Source organism: Chanos chanos, chromosome 13, assembly GCF_902362185.1.
Source record: "Chanos chanos chromosome 13, fChaCha1.1, whole genome shotgun sequence".
Lineage (NCBI taxonomy): Eukaryota > Metazoa > Chordata > Actinopteri > Gonorynchiformes > Chanidae > Chanos > Chanos chanos.
Window position 1 is genome coordinate 4,512,501 of NC_044507.1, and position 24,000 is coordinate 4,536,500.

At 42.9% G+C, this 24,000-nt stretch overlaps 2 protein-coding genes across 2 annotated transcripts in view; one reads left to right on the forward strand and one right to left on the reverse strand.

Moving 5' to 3' along the window:
• Positions 1 to 3,546, reverse strand: part of LOC115826755 (anoctamin-9) — a 15,374-nt gene extending 11,828 nt beyond the window's left edge. Inside the window, exons 1-4 of the mRNA XM_030790643.1 lie at positions 3,375 to 3,546; positions 1,336 to 1,410; positions 907 to 1,029; positions 512 to 651 (exon numbers count right to left, since the gene is read on the reverse strand). Of these exons, the coding sequence (XP_030646503.1) occupies positions 512 to 651; positions 907 to 1,029; positions 1,336 to 1,410; positions 3,375 to 3,416 (380 nt within the window). The 5' untranslated portion in view covers positions 3,417 to 3,546. The remainder of the gene's footprint in view (positions 1 to 511; positions 652 to 906; positions 1,030 to 1,335; positions 1,411 to 3,374) is intronic.
• Positions 3,547 to 7,122: 3,576 nt separating this feature from the next.
• The window catches only part of ano5a (anoctamin 5a), a 30,107-nt gene continuing 13,229 nt past the window's right edge, over positions 7,123 to 24,000 (forward strand). The window contains exons 1-3 of the mRNA XM_030790016.1: positions 7,123 to 7,186; positions 15,387 to 15,454; positions 23,800 to 23,913. Of these exons, the coding sequence (XP_030645876.1) occupies positions 7,159 to 7,186; positions 15,387 to 15,454; positions 23,800 to 23,913 (210 nt within the window). The 5' untranslated portion in view covers positions 7,123 to 7,158. The remainder of the gene's footprint in view (positions 7,187 to 15,386; positions 15,455 to 23,799; positions 23,914 to 24,000) is intronic.

Here is a 24,000-nt window from a genome sequence, read left to right on the forward strand (position 1 = left end):
GTGTGCGTATGTGCACATATATTGTGTGTATGTGCATGTGCGCCCATGTGTATGTGTGTGCGTGCGCATGTGTGCGTGCATGTGTGCATGTGTGTGTGTGCACGTGCATGTGTGTGCGTGTGTGTGCGTGCGCGCGTGTGTGTGTGTGTGCATGTGCTTGTGTGTGCGTGTGTGTGTGTGTGGTGTGTGTGCATGTGTGTGCGCGCGCGTGTGTGTATGTGTGTGCGTGTGTGCGCGTGTGTGTGCGTGTGTGTGCGTGCGCGTGTGTGTGTGTGTGTGTGGTGTGTGTGCATGTGTGTGCGCGCGCGTGTGTGTATGTGTGTGTGTGTGCATGTGTGTGTGTGTGTGTGTGTATGTGCATGTGTGTGTGTGTGTGTATGTGCATGTGTGTGCATGTGTGTGTGTGTGTGTGTATGTGCATGTGTGTGCATGTGTGTGTGTGTGTGTGTGTGTGTATGTGCATGTGTGTGCATGTGTGTGTGTGTGCATGTGTGTGCATGTGTGTGTTTACCTGGTGGACTGAGCAACAGTGCCCTGCTGTTCACAGCTCCAGTTGCAGGTGTCAGACACTTTGAGGAGATATCTGTACTTGTCAAAGACGTCACTGGGAGCAGTAATCCCATAGAAAACTTTATCATCACTGATCATTTTCTGAAACAAAGTTCAGGTGAAATTCACACACAGACCACAGTCCTCAGTATAGCTGTGTTCAAACATAAGTGTGTGAGTGTAAGTGCATGTGTGTGTGTGTGTGTGTGTGTGTAAGAGAGAGAGAGAGAGAGGGAGTAAGAGAGAGTGAGAGAAGGAGAGCAAGAGAACAACAGAGCATGTTCCAATACAGCCAGGGTAGAAACTAATAAAAACATTTTAATGAAAAAAATTTAATAAATCAAAGTGAGAACTCACCTTCACTTGTAAGTTCTTGTTTTTTAATGCGTCGATAAACTGCACCCGTTTTCTGACAAGCTCTCGGCTTTCGTCATCTACATTTTTGGCCACCAGAACGTAGTCGAATGACAGTGGGTTATTCTATTGGGCAAAAGCGGAATAAGAGAGCTTAGGCTTTTTTGGGGTTTGGAGCATATTTATTGACTGCAGGTACAAACACTGTTCTCATCTGGATGAAGAGCCATAAGAATGGCCACAGCTGGTTGTGAAAATGGTTGAGTGAGTTTAATGGAAACATTAGCATAAGTTTCATGACCACATTTAAATTCTTGACAATATGTTTTATCAGGCTGACAATGTGTTTTTGATGTGTGTATATGTGAGTGGATGTGTGTGTATGTGCTTACGTCTGTGTGCATGTGTGTATGTGTGTGTGTATGTTCTCACCACGGGGGGCATGGCCAGGGTCTCAGTGGAACTCTCTCTCACCACTCCCATCACTTCCAGCAGATCAATACTCCCCTGTCATCAAACGACACAATAAACCATCAACTTCACAACCAGACAGCAAACTGTACGTCACACAGCAAACAATGCAATACTAAACAGACATCAGCATCACACACACACACACAAACACACACACACACACACACACACACACAGACAAGCACTTCACAACACGGACCACTGTTACACAACACACTGCACAGTACCCAACAAATCGTCTTCGACTTCGCTTTGCGGCAAAAATGCATAGTAGACTATAGCAAAGATTATAGCAAAATGATTAAGATATTTTGACACATAATAATGATCACAGTGATGACAAACACAATGGCAATGACCTTTAAGTGCTGCGAAAATTAAAAGACAATCCACCAAATATGAACGGAATGTGTCAAAGTATCATAAACAATAAGTCCAGTATCACAAGGGAAGGGAGCGGTTTGTGCGTGAAAATACCACGGGCACATACTTCAATGCGAAACGACACAAGCGAGACAGAGGAATTCGAGAGTGAGTTAAGCTTCTGAAAGCGATGTAAGAATTGGTCTGATTCATATCAAAGTCATTCATCTGCACTGAAAGTGTTTTCTTTCGCCCCTCTGCACGGCTAAGAAAACGCTTACGACTCCCAATCAGCCGCGAGCGTAGCGCAGCGCAGCGCAGCGCAGCGCAGCGCATCGGTGGGAGTGTCCGTTTGGCTGAGGTATTTTTAGACGCACACAGTTTACATACTTAGATCTGTTCCAAGATTAGAAAGCATGCTTTTAGATAGTCTCTGTTGTGTTGTTTGTGAAAACAGCCATGTGAATGGAAGTGCATATGATTATTTGACTCACTGTACTTGTCAAAATAAAGCTATGTTGAGTTAAGGTGATACCTGAAATAAAGCTGAGTTACAGTGATGCACAGATTTAATATCTGTCTGCTCTATCGTTTTTAACTTTGCTCAGTGCAAAAGTGAAAATGGTAAAGGATCGGGAATTTGGCCGACAACGCTTTAGAATGTTATTGTTTTCAGAATGTGTACGACCTGTGCAAATAGCTTCCCCAGTCAGAATTTTGCTCCAAGTCTAGTATTGTTGGCCCTGGTCAAGATTCAATATCAGCTCTGCTCCGTTAATAATTAATACGTTTACTATGCAGGCTAATAACGGAGTTTCAGGCAAATATAAATAAACATGCTGAACAACACAAATATGTTGGTATCTCCAATATCTTAAGATGATATTTCTGCTGTAACATAATTTAAAATCTTGAGAGAGTTTAACCAAGTCAGTTGCGGTACTTGGTCAGTTTGACACATAGGCTATCTACCAATATACGAATACACTCTCTCTCTCTCTCTCTCTCTCTCTCTTTCTCTCTCTCTCTCTCTCTCTCACACAAACAAACACACACTTGGGGCCAAGGTCAAAGTTTAATCAGAAAAGTTTAAAAGGAAAAAATAAAAAGAAAAATGTAGTTAGTTTTCAGCTCCTCCTTAGCTACACATAACTTGTTCTTATCTACTGTGAAACCATGTGTTAGGTGTCAATCAAAAGTCTCACAGCAAACATGAAGTAAAACAAGCTTATCGGACATTGTCCTGTTCGGTGACTCCCCTTTTAATTAAAACATTTTCTTCCTGAATGAGAGCAAAATAAACCTTTCAAATATACAGTTCCCCTCTCGAGGTTTTCTAGTTTTTTTGTTGTTGCTTGTTTGTTCTTCCTGCAAAGAAAATGCATTAACTAGTTTACAGCTGAATTCGCAAAGCACTGTCAGTCCAACTGCCGCATCTCCCCAAAAGCAAAATATTGGGGAACTGGCACTTTAGTCGTAACCGTCCAGTTTAGAGAAAGAGAACAATAAAAGCTATGTTTCACATAACATAACGAAGCCTAGTTGTCATAGCGCCCTGTCTGCTGTGGATATTCGGATGAGTGCACACCTGAGAATTTACACAAAAAATTGTCTGACTTTGCAGTCTTGCCTACCTGTCTCCTGTGGCCAAACTTCTTGCTGTCTTTTCGACTCATGGTCGGTTCTCAATTCCGACCCCTCAGTGTACAACACTGGAATTCAGTCAGTTTAGGGAGTATGGAAGGCGATGTCGCCGGTCGTTTAAACTCTTAAATGGTTGAAGTCTTGTTCATTAACAAGCACTCACTTCCGCACCTTTCCGAGGAATTCAGATGTCTTGCTGTTCTCTCCTACATTGGGCTATTGGAATGTCACCTGTTCACAACGGAACGATGTCACACTACTCCTGTGTCACTGTATGAACTTTTAGGGTTAAGGCGCCGCCTTTTTCTGCATTGAGTCGAGAAAAAAAATGGCTTTGTTTCTTTAACATGTTAATTATCAGAAGTTTTAAGTAAGATCTGTAGCCCAATTTAAAAAAAAAAAAAAACGGTGTGCATTAAATTAAATCGCCGCAGAGCCATAAACATCAAAAATACGTATTTAATACTTGCCACTAGATGGCAGCATCACACACTATTCAGAAAGGTTGTGGAAGGTTAAGATTGATCGTGTGCTCAGTCATTCTCAGAATTTTTGACATTCCTTGCCGCCATTGACCAGCGCGTTTCGGTTCGTCATGAAGCCACAGAGGAAACTTTGACACTCATTGCGTCAAAGCAATATTCCTAACCGCCTCGAGCTGTTTCAAAGACATTTACATGGATGTTCCAGGTGAGGAATTTCGGGGGCTTTGATGAAATATCAAGTAGAAAATAAGAGCTGCTTGTTTTGTTGTTGTTGTTGTTTGTTTGTTTATTTTTATTTTTCAAAGGTGGCAAGTTCACTGTTAAGATGAATGATGACTGTGCATCAAAAGGACAAAAGAAAAACAAGTGCCTCTGTTGTATTCTTCCTTTTCTTTCTTTCTTTCTTTCTTTCTTTCTTTTTTACAGTCTAATATTTCGTAACGATGAAATCGTGGAAAATTATTGGTGTACGGTGTACCTGACAGAATTGTCTTGATAAACAAAGTGTTTGCATGTTAAAGGAAATACTTGTGTAATGTGAGAAGCTACGTGTGAAATGACTACCAGCCATTAGGATGCTGTATGAGAATGATGGGGTCAAAATTTGTGCTTGGTTGAGTTAAAACCTGTTCCGTAAGACTGTAGCAGAAACAAATTGCTGTTATTCAAAATCCATCAAATATATTTGAATAATGTATAAAACTATTGAGGGGCTATGAAATGTGTTTTTTTCTTATTGATCTGGTAAATCTGCAATTCTCAGAATGATCTCTTTAAAAATTTGCAAAAATATGCTATTCTATTCTATTCTGTCCGACTTAAAACAGTACTGCTGTACTTACTCAATAACTACACTGAAAGTTACTTAATGAATTCTAACAACCTGGTAATTACACTGTGAATCATATTTACCACATACCAGTCTTGTCGCCTACATTTACATATACAATCACGGGGAGATGGTATAAAAAATTTTGTTCATCGCTAAGTTTTATCATTTATCATTTATTTTCACATGACCTATTTTTGTATTTCATACAGTTTAAAATTTGGACCATTTTATGTGGATGACTTGCTGAGTGCTGGGACTCTGACCCAATATTTAAAAAAAAAAAAAAAAAAGATTTTTCCTTTCCCATGCAAGGAGGTTCTGAGTTCAAAATCACCTCATGTGTGGTTTTACCTTAATGTGTATCTGTGTGAGCTCAGATGTCTACATATGAGAGAGAAATGATTCTTTCTCTGTAATCAGTGGCTGAGTTTAACACAGGACCACACCTAACCCTGTCATTACATCAGATACAACCCTCCACAGCGTGTCTCCAGACCACACCCCACCCCCACCCCCCACCCCACCCTCCGAAAGGTGGCTCGCGCCTGGCCCCTCCACATGCCTCTGCCGTGTGGTTGACATAAGGTTGAAGAGGACAGGATTTGGGAATGGGTAACTATATTTCTGCATACGGCCACACCCGCTGAGAGTGTGTGGTGTAATTACTGGAGCTGGGATCAGGCTAAACCACTTAAAGAGCAAACAGAGGAGAGAGAGAGAGAGAGAGAGAGAGAGAGAGGCTAAAATGGGCCCAGACAGCCTGTCCTGCTCACACATGTGGTGGAACGGGACGGATGGGGCAGGGCAACAGATGGGAACCGATTTCTAGAAAGTGTAATTCTCCTCTCTCTCTCTCTCTCTCTCTCTCTCTCTCTCTCTCTCTCACTGTCTCGTTCTCTCGTTCTCTCTCTCTCTCTCTCTCTCTCTCTCTCTCGCTCTCTCTCTCTCTCTGTCTCGTTCTCTCTCTCTCTCGCTCTCTCGCTCTCTCGCTGTCTCTCTCTCTCTCTCTGTCTCTCTCTCTCTCTCTCTCTCTCTGTCTCTCTCTCTCTCTGTCTCTCTCTCTCTCTCTCTCGCTCTCGCTCTCTCTCTCTCTCTGTCTCTCTCTGTCTCTCTCTCTCTCTCTCTCTCTGTCTCTCTCTCTCTCTGTCTCTCTCTCTCTCTCTCTCTCGCTCTCACTCTCTCTCTCTCTCTCTCTGTCTCTCTCTCTCTCTCTCTCTCTCTCTCTCTCTGTGAAGGTGCACGTTCTAGGTTGAGTGTAAAGGCACTCAGTCAGACTGGTGTGGGTTTTCCGTGTTCTCAGTGCTGAGTCAGTATTGATATCCATCATTGCTGGCCACCACATAACACCACACATCTGTACCACTGGGTACCTGGAGCTGGAAAACAGCCTGCTAATGGCCATACAGAGAGCTTCTCCCCCTGATGAAAACTGTGTTACGCCCCGTTCAGTGTGTGGACAAAAAAAAAAAAAAAATCATTTTAGACAGCTCTGAGACGTATTTCAGCCGTGGAGCCTATAGCCTATGCACTATTCTCTACGCACGGCCGTAACAAAAATGATATAAAATGTGTTTTGAAATTGTCCACTGATATTTCAGACTATTGTCCCTACACGGCATGCTTACCTCTGTTCTTTGACCAGAGAGTGAGAGAATCTAGATCCTCCTAGAGTTCCTTTAACAGTGGGAGCTAGCTGTGCACCAGTGTTTGCATTATAAAGTTAAACAGAGGTGATTAAAACAGTGTGAATATATCAGTGAAAGTGTAACACAGAGTGTTCCCAGTGTGAAACTCTCTGCTGTTGATGACTGTGGACACTGTATTTAAGCCCACGTTTGTTTGGGGGTTTTTTTATGCTTGTTTGTTTGTTTGTTTGTTTTTTTAAACATTTTAAGTAGTAACTCTTACATTACATTTATTTTATGAGGCAATCCCTGACCCCAGTGATGTCAAGCAGAGGGGTGTTTCAAGAACTTCCACTTCATTGTGAGTTACCGCGTATTTCCCACAGGGTCTTGTTTTAAAGACAAGTGAGAATGCATATCGTTTACACCGTGAATTCTTCGAAAACATTGTTCTTTATGGGTAAGGAGGCTATCCTTGGCAATGTCTTATCTGTGACCCTGCCCTGTGCAGTCCTGCGCCGACTGAACAGCGTGCAGCCTGATTGAAGCCACGCCCCTTTAATGACGGGATTTCTGTAGTTGGTGCCTACGAGGACCCGAGAAACCCCGCTCTGAGTAGTGTGTGTGTGTGTGTGTGTCGTCTTTCCTCTGCTGCAAAGTAAGCCGCTCACTGAGCTGAAAACCCGAGGCGGTGGCTGGGACGGCCAGTTGCCCTGGCCGAAAGAGCTCATATTTCTACTCTTTTTAGTCTTCTTTTAAACGCCGAAATACGGGATACATTCTCAAGATGAACCGATTAACGGGAAATTCCGGGGATGAGACACTGATTGAAATGAATGAGACTGGATCGCCAAGTGGCGGTAAGTGAAAAACGCTTAGGTCGAGAGGAACAGTTTCAGAGAAAACGTTGACAAGACGTACAATGACGCACTGACCAGTTATTCAGGGTGAAAATCTAACGGGACGTGAAACTTTTTGAATTGTGAATTAGCTATAAACTTGCAACTTTATCTGCTTTGTGAATTTTGAAATAACGTTTTCGATGATTCAGTCATGACGCTTCATTGTAGTTATTTCTGTACCAGGCGGATGCGCAGGGAGGGGGATCTCTGAGCTGGTGTCGCTGTACAGGCACACAGCCTTGTGGGGATAGCGCGTGCTCGTGTGAACAGTATAACATCGCTCCCGAGGGCCAGAAGTTTGACAGTTCCAAGAATTTAGAAATGTGTTGGTTTATATTATGCACCGAGTTATTACTGTTCATCTTGTACAGAGATCTAATAGGCATTTGCAGCTGTAATACGACTATGAAATCCTCAAAGAAAACGGCAAAGTACTGTTGGCAGATGATTTGACATTTGCAAGAATTTTGAAATAGACTGAAAGAGAAAGAAAGAAAATATTGAAAGAGTTTTAAAAAGATGAAGCTGATTATGTGAATTCCCTGATAATGGTCCTATTATTTTGTAGTAGCCCCAAGGTAACTCAGTTGCAATACAAACAACCTTCCTTCTAACTGGCTCTCAGACTGCCTGGAGCTCTGGATTCCTTTTCAGCTGAACATGACCATATATTCTCTCTCTCTCTCTCACTCACTCTCTCCCTCTCTCTCTCTCTCTCTCTCCCCCTCCCTCTGCATGCAGTCATGCAGTGGAAATACTCAGTCACCCACCCGGACCTGCTGCTATTTTCTGTGAGTGTTTGCCAGGGAAAGCCCTGTTTGAAAAACAGCTGAAAGCCCTCACTGGCCAGAGGGACTTGGTCCTTCATTATACTGCTTTTAAAGCACCATTTAGCTACAGCTAAATCTCAACACGCCACAGTATGGATGTTGACAATAGCATACTCTCTCTCTCTCCCTCTCTCTGTCTCTCTCTGTCTTGCTCTCTCTCTCTCTGTCTGTCTATCTGTCTGTCTGTCTGTCTCTCTGTCTCTCTCTGTCTGTCTGTCTGTCTGTCTCTCTCTCTCATACGGAGTCATATGGAGTTGGTAAAATGAGCCTCTTCTTGTGTCTTTTGCTCTGCTTGTTTAGAGTTTGACAGTCTGAGAAGATTAATGCAGGGCTTTTTAAAGCAATGGTCTCTCCCTCACTCACTCACCAAAATATGACTGTAAAGGAGGTATACCAGAGGGATCTCTCTGTAAGAAAAAAGAACAGAAGAATAAAAAGAAATAGAAGAAAGAGTGAAAGAAAGAAAGAAAGAAAGAAAGAAAGAAAGAAAGAAAGAAAGAAAGAAAGAAAGAAAGAAAGAAAGAAAGAAAAGGAAGAATACAACAGAGGCACTTGTTTTATCTTTTGTACTTTTGATGCACAGTCATCATTCATCTTAACAGTGAACTTGCCACCTTTGTAACAATACAGTTAGAGAACGTAGGTTGCCATAAACATTTCCAAGCACACTGATAAGGTTCACCGACATTCTTTTCTATGCCCTCCACACACACACCCACGCATGTACGCGCACACACACACACGCACGCACACGCATGCACACACACCCACGCGCGCGCACACACACACACACACACGCACGCGCACACACACACACACACACACACGCACACGCATGCACACACACCCACACACACACACACACAGGCACGCACACGCATGCACACACACCCATGCACGCACACACACACAGACACCCAAGCACACACACGCATGCACACAAACACACGCGTGCACGCACACGCACACACACACACACACACACACACACACACACACGTTTATAAAATCACATATCAGTAACAACACTCCACATTCTATTTTAGAGATATTCTAAAGGTACTCTAAGTATTGATTATGAAGTGTAGTGCTGTTTCTATGGTAACAAATAATTCAGCTCCATCTGTAGGTAAACCACAGCGTGTCTGTTTCATAGTTCCTGTTTAAGAGAGAGAAAACAAAGACATAGAGTGCCAACCTATGCACGTTTACTCTCACTTCCTGTTTCAGTCTTTCATTCCTTCACTTGAGTGTAGTTTTAATTCAGTGGGCAAATGATTAAAATGCACTATGACTAAAATAGCACAACTTTAACTTAAAATGATGGACGGGTTTACAAAATGGCTCTGGCACAAGAATCTGATACTGTGTGAGTTTCTTAAAACAAAGAAAGACTAAAAACCTGCGAAAACAATAAAGCGCTGCGCATTTCCAAAGAAACGATCGTAAATCGGGGAAGTCCTAACTGACCAGTGGAACCAGTTGAATTTCTATCAGGAAGCAACAGGTCGCAGGCCTACCGAGTCAGCCTGCTCACTGTGCGTCTTATTCCTGTGGGTTTGACGAGAGAGAGAGAGTAACAGTACTGGCAAAAGAAATGGTGCTTTTGAATCTCTCCTTTGAACCTCTCGCTTGTTTTCCCCATTTTAAGAAATCTTAAAAAAAAACCAAATAAATAAATGAAAACGTCATAAATTTGGCAAGTAGAAGTGCTGTCCGGCCCCCTTTGAAATTCTACGACAGGAATTTGTTTCACTATCGCAGAAAGTCACTTAGACTCATGTTGTAGCAAGAGCCAATAGAATAAAATATTCACCATCTCAAAATAGGGCTTCAACACACGCAAGGATCATGTATGTCTTTTGAAAACTTTATTTAAACGTTCATATTTATCCAGTCAAATGGCAGCTTCTTTACTTTGCTGTGTGAGTTCTGACAAACATGTGCATGTCATTATCTGCTGTCCTAGGAAACTGTCCCATGTGTGCAAAACTGAGCTGGAGTGATTATGATCTCACTGTGAGTCTGGTGACAAGCACATATCTACAGTCCAAACACAGAGAGATGGTTTCTGCTTAAGGTCAACAGCCTAAACAAGCAGGGTCTCCATGGCAACACTATAGCATTTTGTCCATACTGTCAGCCAATATTTATCCAAACATTTTTTTCCTCCATTTAAAAAAAATCTAAATATCTAAAAAAAAATATATCATAAAAAAATATAATAAAAATATCTAAACACCCCTGTGAAAGGTTATTGTACTTTATATGTAAAGGTATATTGTTGCATGTCAACACTGTCGACTTTACAGAATCCAGTGGTGATGTATTCAATAGGTCCCAAAAGCGCCGGATGTGTGTGTGTGTGTCTGTGTGTGTTAGTGTGTGTGCCATGGTATTATAACTATGTAAAAAGAAAGAAAGAAAGAAAGAAAGAAAGAAAGAAAGAAAGAAAGAGAGCAATGTTCGGTTCAACCTAAAAAAAAAAACAAACACCTCAACTAACAAACAACTGAGGTAAATATTTCTGAGATGACCTTATTACTTTCCATTAATGTGACCACTTCTAAGGGGAAACACCTCTCAACAGAGTTTTGATGAACTAACGTGTTATTTACTATTAAAGTAAGTGCCAACAGTTCCACTTTGTACAATCCGACAGGGCCAGATTAATCTACCTTTCACTATATCACATTCCACTCCTCACCTCTCCTCTCCTCACCTCTCCTCTCCTCTCCTCCCCTTTCCTCACCTTTCCTGACGTCATTCACGGTGGTAATCAAGTCATCTCCTCTTTATCATTGTGCTGAATTGCACAGCAGAAACGGGAGGGAAACATGGTTTTACAACTTTACAGTTGTCTTATGTACAGTTTAACGAAACTCAGATAAGTTCGCGACGGCTGATCGTCTCAGGATCTGAATCAGGGGACTGATCCCTGGGGAGAGCAACTGTTTCTAAGAGACAGAAGATAGAACATCAATAGCAGATAGTAAGAGATGCCATAAAGATGGATGGTCAGATCTGAGTAATAGCAATAGATATTCTCAGATTACAGGTATAGGAAAGCAGAATAAATTAATATGCTCAGTTTGCTTTAACAGCGGAATATACGAGTCTATATATTAAAAAACAAACAGTGGCATAGGAAATAGCACAGCTGGGAGCCGATATAAGGTTCAGAATCATCCTTCACCGCATCCTGCTCATCGTGGTCGCACTTTAAGACTGTTCCACTCAGGACTGTTCATCCACTACACACCCTTATACTCCTACTCTTACATCTCTTATTTTTTTTATATTTCTACGGTTCTGTACATTCTTTTTATTGCACATGTACATATATATTCCCTTATATATGTCCCTATATTACCCCTATATCTACCTTTATTGTTCTTTCATTATTATTATTTTTATTTAACTGCTACACTTGCAAGTTGAGCTGGACCCCGATCCCAAGAATTTCATTGCTGATAATGATGTCCACATTGTTATCTAGTAAATGACAATAACACTTGAAACTTGAAACTTGAAACAACAGCTATCCGCTGTTGGATTTGAAGAAGACTCTCTCTCTCTCTCTCTTTCTTTTTGAGGATTGCTCTTACTGCATGGGTGTGGTACCACAACATTTTATGGTAGTCAGATCATTTGAAAGTGACAGTGGCGTTCTTTTTTTCCTAATCTGTATTTTGTGGCCGAGCTGCATTATAAAACGAGGTTTGGCTTTATGCAGTTGGCTCTGTCTAGTTTTTAATTGTGCTGATAAGCACGTATAGATTCACAAGTAAATCTGCCAATCTGATTGGAGTCTGCGTTTTACCCAGCGACTCTTATTGCCGTTGCGTATAAGGATGGTGAAGGGTTAAAGCGGAGACATTTTATTAATTCTGTCGTTCATATTGTTATTGTTTTAGTTCAGTGGCTGGTTTATGTGTTTCCACAGGTCAGCCCACAGAATGAACGCGTCTGCATTGTCGGTCGATTAGGAAAGATGCTTCTAAGTCCAGCTTCACGTAGAATACTGGCCAAAACAAAGTTAAATACGGACACAGAATCTCACTAAAACTTACATAATTAACCTCTTTGTTTCATAGTTATTTTTTTTAACACATTTTAATGTATAAAATTAAGGAATGTTGATTTATTCAGTAAACACAATATTAATCGATGCAGTCTAACCGGACTAGTTTTGTAGTCAGCTGATAATATCTGTCCTGTTGTTCCCTACATGCCGTTCAGTGGTAAAACTAAACAAACAAGCACAGACTTATGAATGATGACGTGTGTATAAGCAAATTCGATGGGTTTGTCTATATACTGACTGGACGAGGCAGGGCTGTGGTCAGTGTGTTTGCTGTGCTATGGGAGAGTGAGGTCTGTCCTTGCCCAAATGCTGGCTGCACTGTTGTCAGCCGCTCACAGTAAGAAACAATGAGAGAACTGGGGCATGATCTGGCCTGTCCACAGCACCCCACAACAGCTGCAGTGTTCAGTCACCTCTGTGTGTGTGTGTGTGTGTGCGTGTGTGTGTGTGTGTGTGTGTGTGTGACATAGACAGCAAGCAAGCCTCTGAAACACACTTTTACCACTTTCAGACAAGCCAAGCTTTTGCTCCTCTACAGCCTGTTCTACACACGCAACGCAGGCCAAGACTGAGTTACAGATTCATGCTGAAGTTATTCGTGCGTTTCCAAATATGGACAGGACACATTTTCTGCCATGTGAGACAGGCCGAATGGTCGTCTGCTCAAGTGTATTTTCATGCCTGTAAACATTAGCATTTGTTTTGTTCCGTTCGGAGGTCAAACAGGGCCTGATTCTGCTGAATTTAGTAGAGAAATGTTACTGCGCTCACTAGGCAAAAAAAAAAACCAACAACAACAACAACAGCCTTGACTGTGTCGGTACTATCTTCCCAAATGCAAACTGTTAGGCTTCATATCCATACTGGTGATGTACTCAGCACAACAGAACACTTGGCCTTGATTCTGCTTTCCTTCAGTACTGTCTAAGAGCCAAGACCAACGGACCAAAATGTTACATAATGAAAAAGTTTAGTATGATTTTTATTTTATTTCAGCTTTGCCTCAGAAGAAGTCACCTAATCTTCCACTGGTCAAAAAGTATCTCAGTTTTAAGTTTCAATTTCCTTCCCAATAAGTATTTTAAATGAATCCATTTGATATCGTTTCATTCAAAGGCATACTTTTGCGTCCTATCTGACTCGATTTGGATTGGTCTACATTCGGTCAGACAGATAATCATATTCTTTCTTCCGGCTGGTCTGATCTAATGCTCTAAGTTTACATGTCGCCGGAGGATTTCCACTCATTCACTCTCATTGAGACTTTCAATCTTCCACACAGCAGATAAAACACCACAAGGCATTTCAAACACGTTTTTTATGACGCAGAGGATTAAGTCCACGTCCAAGGTTCTTTTTTTTTTTTGTTTTGTTTTTGTTTTGTACCCTGTGGGCTTTCACCAAAACATCAACAAACATGCAAACAAACAAACTGTTTCACAAATGAGCTCTACCATACTGTGGCATTTGAGACTAGACTCCCTGGTTTGGTATGGTTGGTTTACCAACCAGCCCGATGTTTTGGCTGTTGACCATGAATGCACTGTTGGATTTAGACAGCTGTGAGACACTAGTCCATGAGGTGTTTGTACTGTATGCAAACAGCATTGTGTGCTGGGTCACGTCAAGGACACGCCATATCTCACTAGGCTTTGATGTAGCCATCGTGATTGTTCAGAGTCACGGTTTGTGTGTGTGTGTGTGTGTGTGTGTGTGTGTGTGTGTGCTTAATGACATTCTGCTCTATCTCTATTGATGTCATTGAGTAGCCTCTGTAATTAAACTGCTGATTTACAGATATTGATGAGACTTTGGACTTTTGAAGGAGCTGTTGTAAAAAAAAAAAAAAAAAAAAAGTGTTTGTGTGTGTGTGTGTGTGTGTGTGTGTGATTAGCGTCCTGTTTTAGTAAGTCATGTAGAAGCATTCTGTTCAGACCAGGTTATACGAATGTGTTTTACTCACAGCAGAAGCCAAACCTGTTACGCTCAGCATGTAGCACCACAGGAAACAGAGCGCACGTCTGTCCCTCTGGCTTTTGGTCGTTCCGATCATTCCCAAATTGGAATAATTAACGGTGGACATAACTGACGAGACTGTGGTCAAATATAGCTGTACCCGACCGGGTCACAGAGGACCGTAAGACCTAACATAGCCATGGTGTTTGGGTCAGAGCCGGTTTACCACAGAGCAGGCGACTGTTTGGTAAACATTTCATTTCAGACTTAGTTTGAATGATTTTATCCACACAACAAAGTGTAGCATGATCTGTTTGGGCATTACAATAGAATAAACTGTCTTACATTCACATGCTGTGTAAATTAAGAATGGCTTTAAGCAGAGTGTAGTTGATCATGAGTGGGGTGTGTCTTTGAATGTGTGTCTTTGTGGTGAGACCTCAGAAGGGCACAAAGCCACACAGAGTGGAAGGCCTCGTTCCAGTTCCGCAGAACTCCTTTGGCTAAATCTGCCAAGGAAGATTTAAATAAACTGAGCTCAACAGCAGTTTTTCACATAGTTTTGATTTTGACTCAGAATGCAGAGCAAATCTGTCCTATCAGCCAATCAGAGCAGTGCTGGCTGCTAGGCAACATTACCCACAGCTAAAAGGAATCAGGATAGTGGGAAAACAAATCACTTCTAAGTATCAGGCTACCAAGAACTGCACCAACCTTTCGCTCCCTCAGGTGATTCTCGGCTCGTTCTGAGGAATAAGCTGTCCGTCATGGCCCCTGAAGCATACACAAACTGATCAGCAAATTCAGTCATACTGCCTATAGTGAGCTTTAACAAACATGCCGAGAAAGCTTGATTTTAAAGTGTGCTTAACTGATTATATGGACACCAATGTTCCAATATCTCTCTCATGCTGTTGAGAAGTTTAGAGTTGAAGTGAATTCAGTTTCGCTGAGCTTGTGGCCAGTAAATTACATGAAACACAAGAGACTGCACCATGGTTTTGAGCTGGTTGGTAGCCCACCTGCAGAGATGCAGGGAAATGTCACTAATTTACTGAAATTCTTCTCAAAACCTTATGACTGAACTTCCTGAAACCATAACAGTTTTGCTGGCAGCTCGTGACTCATCTGAATTCAGCAATCAGGGGTTCACCGGGGGTTTTTCCTTTTTCGACGAAAGGAAGGGAGACTTCCGGTGCTTTAAAACACGATGAAACTATTGTGAGATGAATCTTTGAACTTTCCCTAACTTTTAAGCGTTTTTTCTTTTTTGTCATTCTTTCAGAGGAAAACAACGGCTTCCATTCCACCTCCTACACGGAAGATGGATCCTCTCAGCATGAAGGTGACAAGGTAAAATCTCTCAGTTAGGGTTAGGGTCATGGACTAGTATGGTATAGCTAGCTCTCAGCTATCTCTGCACTTACTATCAAGTCACACTTCGACACAGGCATTCATAGTCTGCACACCTGTTTTCTGCCCTTGGGTCTCTGCACACGTGCAGTAGTTTCAGGGTTCAGTGCCTACCCCTCACCCTCAGGCCTGCCTGCCTGCCTGTCAGTGGATAGGTTGTGGGTGGATATCTTTGGTTTTTTATCTCTTTGCCAAGAATCCGAAGGGCTAAGATAACATGTTTATGTTCTGAAATAAACTCGCCCATTTAGACAATAAAAAGAATCTCATGATCTTATCATACACGTTGTATAAAGTCCCTCCCACCCACACACACACAGACACGCATGCGCGCATACACACACACACACACACACACACACGCACACACGTACTACCACACATGCACACACACACACGCATGTGCACATAGACACACACACACACACATCTACGCATGCACATGCACGCACACATGCACACACACACGCGCACGTACACACACACACACACACACGCACACACACACACACACACACACACACACACACACACACGCACACTTTAAACCATGTAGTGTGCAGTTATAATGTTTTATGGAGATTGCATAAGATGTTCCATACCTCTCTAACTCTGACACTGAGAATCAGATGCAAATGTTTATGGCCATGGGAGACAAGACACACCCATCTCATTTGCATATTCACAAATCGCTATGTTTTTGTCTGGCCACATTTCCTGACCCCTGACCCTATCTCAGCAGGTATCACCAGGTTTCCATGTAGTTAATGTGTTGAGTTGAGTTCTTGTTCAGTCTCCATTCCACACGTCGCGCTGATTCTGCCTGATGTTGTTCATAGAGAGCCTGTGAGAGGAAGCCCACACAGGCCAGGGACATCCAAAGAACACCCCTCACTGTATCCGTCCTTCTTCCTTCCTAAGTGTTGTGTGTGTGTGTGTGTGTGTGTGTATGTGTGTGTGTGTGTGTGTGTGTCTGTAACAGGCTGGTTGTCTGGGTGTGATATAAACATTGCCAGGAAATTCCATGGCCCTGACGAAAACATGGATATCAAAATTTAAACTTCACACACATACACACATAGACACACTTATACACACACCCGCGCACGCGCGCGCACACACACATACACACACATTCAAACACACAAACACACACACTTTACTTATTTCCCCTCATCCTGTCTTCTGCATTTCATGCCTATGTACCCTCTCTCTCTCTCTCTCTCTCTCTGTCTCTTTCTCTCTGTCTCTCTCTCTCTCTCTCTTTCTGTGTGCGTAGTGTCCAGATGCTCTTCACTCTGAGTGTTCAGGCTCAGTGTCTCTGAGCTCTAGTCAGTCTTCACTCAGTGTGTGTGATCAGTGTCTTAGAGAAAACAGTGAGGTCCACCACCTCTCCAACCTCACAGGGGTAAGAGGTGTGTGGTGTGTGTGTGTGTGTGTGTGTTAATGCTTGTATTTGCACCATTTTAATGACACAGTGACATAGCAAACACACCACTCTGACCGTTGTCAGAGTTGTGTCCGTTTGCTGTATGGAATGACCAGTTTGCTACTGAAGTTTTTTTTGTCTTGACGCAGTGGGTTTGCAGTGTTGTCTTTGCAACACAGACTGAATGCCGGTCTGACCGTGCTGGAAGTCTCACAGACACACATTAGCTATGACTTGCTTTGGCCCGTGAGGTTGCTGTGAGGTTGCATGGCCATTAAACTAAATCATTCCTGTCCTGTTTGTTTGGCTTCCCGTCATCCTGAGCTGATAGAAAAGTCCATTGTACTCAGTGTGTTGAGTGAAATGCCCATACTCCCTGTATCTGGAATAGTACCACTTCTCTGCCTACCCTGCCCTTCCTCTGTGTGTGTGTGTGTGTGGGAGTGGAGCTGCCTGTTCGCTGTGAATGGCTGGCATTGTGTCTGTGGTTTGTGCCGGTCTGGTTCTCTGCAGGATCTGTTTTTAAGTGCCCGGTTCAGAGTCTCACCCTTTATCTGCTACTGTAGCCCTTTTTGTATTAGCTGTGCCAGCTGACTGGCCAGTGGTCAGCGCCCATCTGGTGCCAGCCTTGCCTACGATATCACCCGTGATGTGTGTGTGTTTGTGTGTTTGCCAACGGCTCTCTCTGTGGTTCCCTGTCCCGCACAGATTTGGAGAAGGCGAACTCTATTCCTGAAGTACCGCTCCAGGGTACGCCACGGTAAAGAGGGTCTACCTGAATGCTCGTGCACGTGTGTATGTGTGTGTGTGTGTGTGTGTGTGTGTGTGTGTGTGTGTGCTCGCGTGTGTATACGCAGGTGTGCTTGCTTGCCTCTGATTGACTACATGTCGTGTGTGATGGTTTAAGTCATCTTTATGCTGGTTAATGCTGACATCCCAGTTAACACAAATAGAGCAGAAACACCAGGAACTGATGTTTGTAACTCTGACTCTAAACAGGCCAACATCACAGCAAAAAATGTCATCAAAGCATGGATTGTTGGTTTTGTTGTTCTGTAATGCATTATGTTGTCATAGTAACAGAACCCTTGACATCACAGTGGCATCTTGTCATAAGCTAAGCCTTTGTTATCTCCATAGTGACCATTAAAGAATGTTATTAAGAGAGAGAACATTAAGAGTGATCCATTGTGATGTCATAGAGGTTGAGTCAACAGAATAACCTGTCTCATTGATCAATGCACTGGGGCTTTGGTTCCCAGTGTTTGAAGTCTACTCTTCACAGTAGGTTGTGCCCTCCAGTTCTTATTCTCCCAAACTGTAGACCACCTTCATACAAGACTGATTTGATGTCAGAGCAGCACTAAAGACTACAGTCTGATGGTGAAGCACTCAACCTCATTAATAATTCAAAGCAAACCAGTAAAATCTTGATTGATTTGCTTAAACAGAACGCCTGCCACAAAAGAAAGAAAAACAAGAACTTTATCTGTATTCCAAGCTTGATTTGTTTAGCTTATTGAGGATGTTCCTGGTAATGTTGTGAAGGGATGGGGGGGGGGGGGGTGTTTTGGAAACTGTTTGGGGGATGAACTAAGACTAATGATCATAAATTATGGAAAAGTTCATGCGGTTAATTTTGTTCACACCACTAATTGCACTGTTAGGAAGAAACAAGGAGTATAATGAACAACCCACACACATACACACACCAGCACACACACACGCACACAAGCACACACACATACACACACCAGCACACACACACACACACACATACACACACCAGCACACACACGCACACACACATACACACACCAGCACACACACACACACACACACATACACACACCAGCACACACACACGCCCACACACATACACACACCAGCACACACACACACACACACACACACATACACACACCAGCACACACACACACACACACACACACATACTCACACCAGCACACACACACACACACACATACACACACCAGCACACACACACACACACACACACACACACACACACACACACACGCACAGAGCACGTCATTCTGAGCAAGCGTAATGTATATGTGTATATTAGACATATTACACACCTACACAGAACATTTTCCTAGTCTTTGTCTTCTCTTTAAAAGCTGAAGAGTCTCGCTGAAAAAGGAGGAAGTGTTTTAGGCAGTTAAAAGTTGCTGAGGGGATAGAAAATTGGGACTGTTTTGGAAATCTGACATCGTGTCACATTTAGTGTTCAAACCACAAGCCTTGTATTACAGCATGGCATCTGTGGTCTGTCTACTGTGGCAGGAAGAGAGGTGGAGACACACACACACACACACACACACACACACACAAACACAAATACTGAGAGAGAGAGGGAGAGAGAGAGTGCTGTGTTGTGTTGTGTAGATTACACATAAGAGTCGCATCATTGATAATGATGAACTCCTCCCTGGTCCGCACAATATGTAAAGTGTGTGAGAGTGTACTCTCAGTGTGTGTCTGTGTGTGTGTGTGTGTGTGTGTGTGTGTGTGTGTGTGTCTGTGTGCGTGCGTGTGTAGAGCTGTTGATAAGCATGTACATGGCTTATGGGCAGTCTTTTTATATTTCATGAACCTCTAATTCTCTTAAATCCAAACCTTTCATGTTATCTTTCTACACTGCCATTACACAGATCCATACTTACCTACTCTAAAATTTGCTCTATGGTATATACACACATGCATGTAATTACCTTGCTGACGTTTTCCATTTGGTTTGACTGAGGATTCTCTAAATACAGCCATTAGCAGTGCATCTTATAAAGCTAGCTGGTTTGAAATGAATTCCTGCAGATGAGAATGAAGACCAAGATTTTTATTTTAATACCTCATTCACAACACAATCACAACAGAACAATAAACAGTGTTTATTTTTCTACATTTAGTCACACATTCACACAGAAATACATCCAATCGCCCATGTGGATTCATACAGATAGAACACCTTTTTTTTTTTTTTTTTACCAGGCACACTGTTGAAGAGAGCAGCTCTGTGTAATCTGCAATGTATAGTATATAATCTGCAGCGTATGGTATGTTATTCTTAATCTGTAATTAGAGGTAATGGCAGAGCTATAATCAGAATGCAGCTCTCTCTCTCTCTCTCTCTCTCTCTGCCATGCTAAACATAACCCAGCTCCCCACACTGAACACGGGATGAGGTCAGAGGTTACACCAAACAGGGTGGAGTGTGTGGGTGTCAGAGAGAGCGAGAGACAGAGAGAGAGAGAGAGAGAGAGAGAGAGAGAGAGAGAGAGAGAGAGAGAGAGAGATGGAGCTGAATGAGCTCTGTAGGTTAGCTAAAGGAAGATAAAACAGAGGATTAAATGTCATTTGCATGGTTACCTAACTAACTCTATGAAAAGGTCACCACAGGCAAGGAGACACCCCAGGATGCTTTCAATAAATTACACAAACTACAGGAAAATACATTTACATACTTGACAACATCGATTTCACTTTGGCCTCCACAGGCGTCGCTCCATGACACGCGTCTGTTGGGAGGCATGTCAGGAGAGCGGAAAGTGGCTTGTGGTTTCTGTGGTTTTAAAGAAACACTGTTGCACTGAAAAGCACAAAGCCTTAGCTGAGGCTTATATCTGCAATGGGCAGAGATCATTGGCTGAGTGGTTGTTAATGCACTGTGGGAATTGTAGTCCAGTATGCTGAGTGAGCTGAGCACTCCTAAGCCACACCAGTCCTTATCAATCCATTTCATCCACTCTCATGTTTATCTCAAGACAAAAGAGCAAAGCTCTCTTCAAATCTGTAGCTCTTTTAACTGGTTTGTGTTTGGAGATATGGTGCTCTGTATGACGTTATCTCTAATTCCATCGACAATCCTCCAGAGACTTATTTATATCCATTTTAAATATTAACGGCATCTTAGGAGGAGCTAAACCAATACAAACATTGTATTTGGAAAGCACATGACCCTTCTTCTCTCTGATCCTGTCTCTCTCTTTCTCTCTCTCTCTCGTCTCTCTCTGATCCTGTCTTTCTCTCTCTCTTTCTCTTTCTCGTCTCTCTCTGATCCTGTCTTTCTCTCTCCCTCGTTCTCTCTCATCTCTCTCTGATCCTGTCTTTCTCTCTCTCTTTCTCTCTCTTTCCCTCTCGTCTCTCTCTGATCCTGTCTTTCTCTCTCTCTCTTTCTCTCTCTTTCTCTCTCCTCTCTCTCTGATCCTGTCTTTCTCCCTCTCTCACTCTCTCTCTCTCTTTCTCTCTCTCTCTCTCTCTCTCTCTCTCTCTCTCTCTCTCTCTCTCTCCTGTCTAGATCAGTGTCTCTGCAAATGTGATTCTCTTCCTCTCCCTCTCCCTCCCTTTTTCTCTCTCTCTGTATCACTCTCTCTCTCTTTCTCTCTCCCCCTCTTCTTGCTTATCTCCCTCCTTTTGTCTTTTCTGTAATCTTTAATCATATTAGCCTCATACTGAGATTCCTCTCTGATGTCATATCTCTGCGCCTCTCTCTCTCTCTCTCTCTCTCTCTCTCTCTTTCTGTCTCTCCCCCTCTCTCTCTCTCTCTCTGTGTCCCTCTCTGCTGTGGATGACTAGGCGTGTTTGGGCTAGTCTGGGGGAAAATGTACAGTGTGAAACAACGTGAAGTCTAGCACTGGTGTGTGTGAGCGTGGTGAAACAGAGCAGGAGGGAGCACACACACTCCCCGTTTTTAAGTCACAGGACGTTTTTGAGCGGACGAGGAGTCAGATGGAGAACAACATGATTGAGGTAAAGTGCTCTCCTCAACCCCTCCCCCTCCTCCTTCTATCCCTCTATCTCTCCTCCCAGTGTCTGGGAGACGGTGTGAGGACAGGAGCCATGGGGATATTGTATACCAATGCTGATATTTAAAGTGGGCTTTAACAAGTTGAGTAAGGCAATAATGTGTGTGTGTGTGTGTTAGTGAGAAAGGCTGTACAGGAATTGTGTGTTTTACCCTCTCTCTCTCTCATTTCTCTCTTTATTCAAGAGCAGTAGGAAAAAGGTTAATAGTTCATATTGCAAGATTTTATTTCAGTGTTTCTCAGTCAATCCCTCTTATTTATGGAGGTAAAGAGGGAGATGGAGGATGAATGCAATAAAATAAAAAAGCAGTGTTTTCTGTGAGTGCAGTCAGTCGACTGACCCTGCATACAGGATTTAACCGCGTGTGTGTTTATGAAAGCAGGGGGAGTAACTCTGCAAGGCATGGATGGTTGGAGCGATACTCGTGTGTGTGTGTGTGTGTGTGTGTGTGTGTGTCAGAGAGCCAGAGAGAGAGAGAGAGAGGCAGAAAGAAGAAATACCAGCAGTAACTTGTGTTTCCGCTGCAGCCTGGGTGTTTAGTGTGTGGAGCTCGATGGAGCTGACCGTCTCACATGGTGCTAGCTGCGTTTGTTTGAGACAAAAACAAAAACTGAGGGGAATGTTAGCGGCGCTGGCCTTGAGTTCAGTCTCTCTGTAACAGCCCGTGTAATTTAGCCACAGGATTAAAAAAACTCTAACCCTAAAATCAGGGTAACTAGCCTGCAGCGTTTGTTTATATGAGGTAAACAGTACAGTGAGGGAGTTGTGGTAGTGTTATAGTTAGGTCATATTTATACAGGGCTCCTGCCACACCGGGCAGGCTGGGCTTTGTCTCTGTGTGTGTGAGTGTGTGTGTTTGTTGAGTCCAGTTAGCCATACAGGCCTGTGCTATGCTGTGTAATGGTTATTTATAACTCTGTGAAACAGCTGCTGCTCCGGTAACAGAGTGGAAGGCCAGAGTATGCTACTGTACTCCTGATCCCCCACGGGTAACAGGGTTGACATTTTTAAATGCCACATCATCCACTGGGTCTGTCTTTCAACATGAGCAAAAATCTGATGAAAAGTAAAACATGAGGCCACGAAGATCTTGTAACTTACAGCCCCTGGAACAGCCCCTGAAAATTCCCTCTGAACAGATTTTTTTTTTTTAAATAACACATGAGCAGACAGAGCGAGCAGAAAAACCTTTTGACTGAAACTCAATATGGAGCGTTGGACGGATATTTTAAACTCACGGGACAGCGAATGTGCTGTTAAGAACTGTTTGGGGGTCATTGAAAGATAGCGGACTATGACTACTTGAGACAGAGGAAGACTGATCTTAGATCAGCACGCACGAGCGAGCTATGCTTGGAACAGTAATTACACTAATTAAAGGGATGTCAGGGAGGGATGTTAGGGAGGGTACGTGTTTCCAGGAGCTGTTTCATGGCGAGGGGAGAGGAAATAGCTTTTATGTTATTCTGTCACAGTGACTGCTGTCCCCTGGTCTTTGGACAGTCTGTAACATTTCTGACCTCTGATTGAAGCTGACTGTTCCCTCTCCGGAGGCAGCGTTCACATTCCCAGCCTGGGAACTGGTGAAACCCTTTACCAAACACACTTATACTGTCTTAGCATAGCATGGCACGTGTGTGAGACAGCGTGCATGTGTGTGTGTATTAAACTCCCAGTACAGAACATACTGTGTGTGTGTGTGTGTGTGTGTGTGTGTGTGTGTGTGTGTGTGCACCCCTAGACCCTATGTATGAATCTGAGGTGGTTACAGTGGCATAAAGATAATGTGAACTAACTGTGATATAACTGTAGGACTGGCTTGTGTGTGTGTAGGACTGTATTATAACTGTAGGACTGGCTTGTGTGTGTGTTGTGTGCTGCTGGTATGATGGTCATTTATCCCAGCATTTTGATAATTGGTGATCATTACATTAACCCTGTCTCACAGGATGCTGTACTTCATCCTAATTTTATGTGTCTCTATTTAATCTAATTGTGTGTGTGTGTGTGTGTGTGTTTTCTCTGGCAGGTGGATAAACAGAAGCAGAGTAAGGACTCTGTGTTTTTCAGGGATGGAGTGAGAAGGATAGATTTTGTCCTCTCCTATGTGATGGATGACGTGAAGGATGCAGAGAAGAAAATGGTGAGTATGCTATGACACATACTCACACACACACACACACACACACACACACACACATACAAACACACACACACACACACACACACA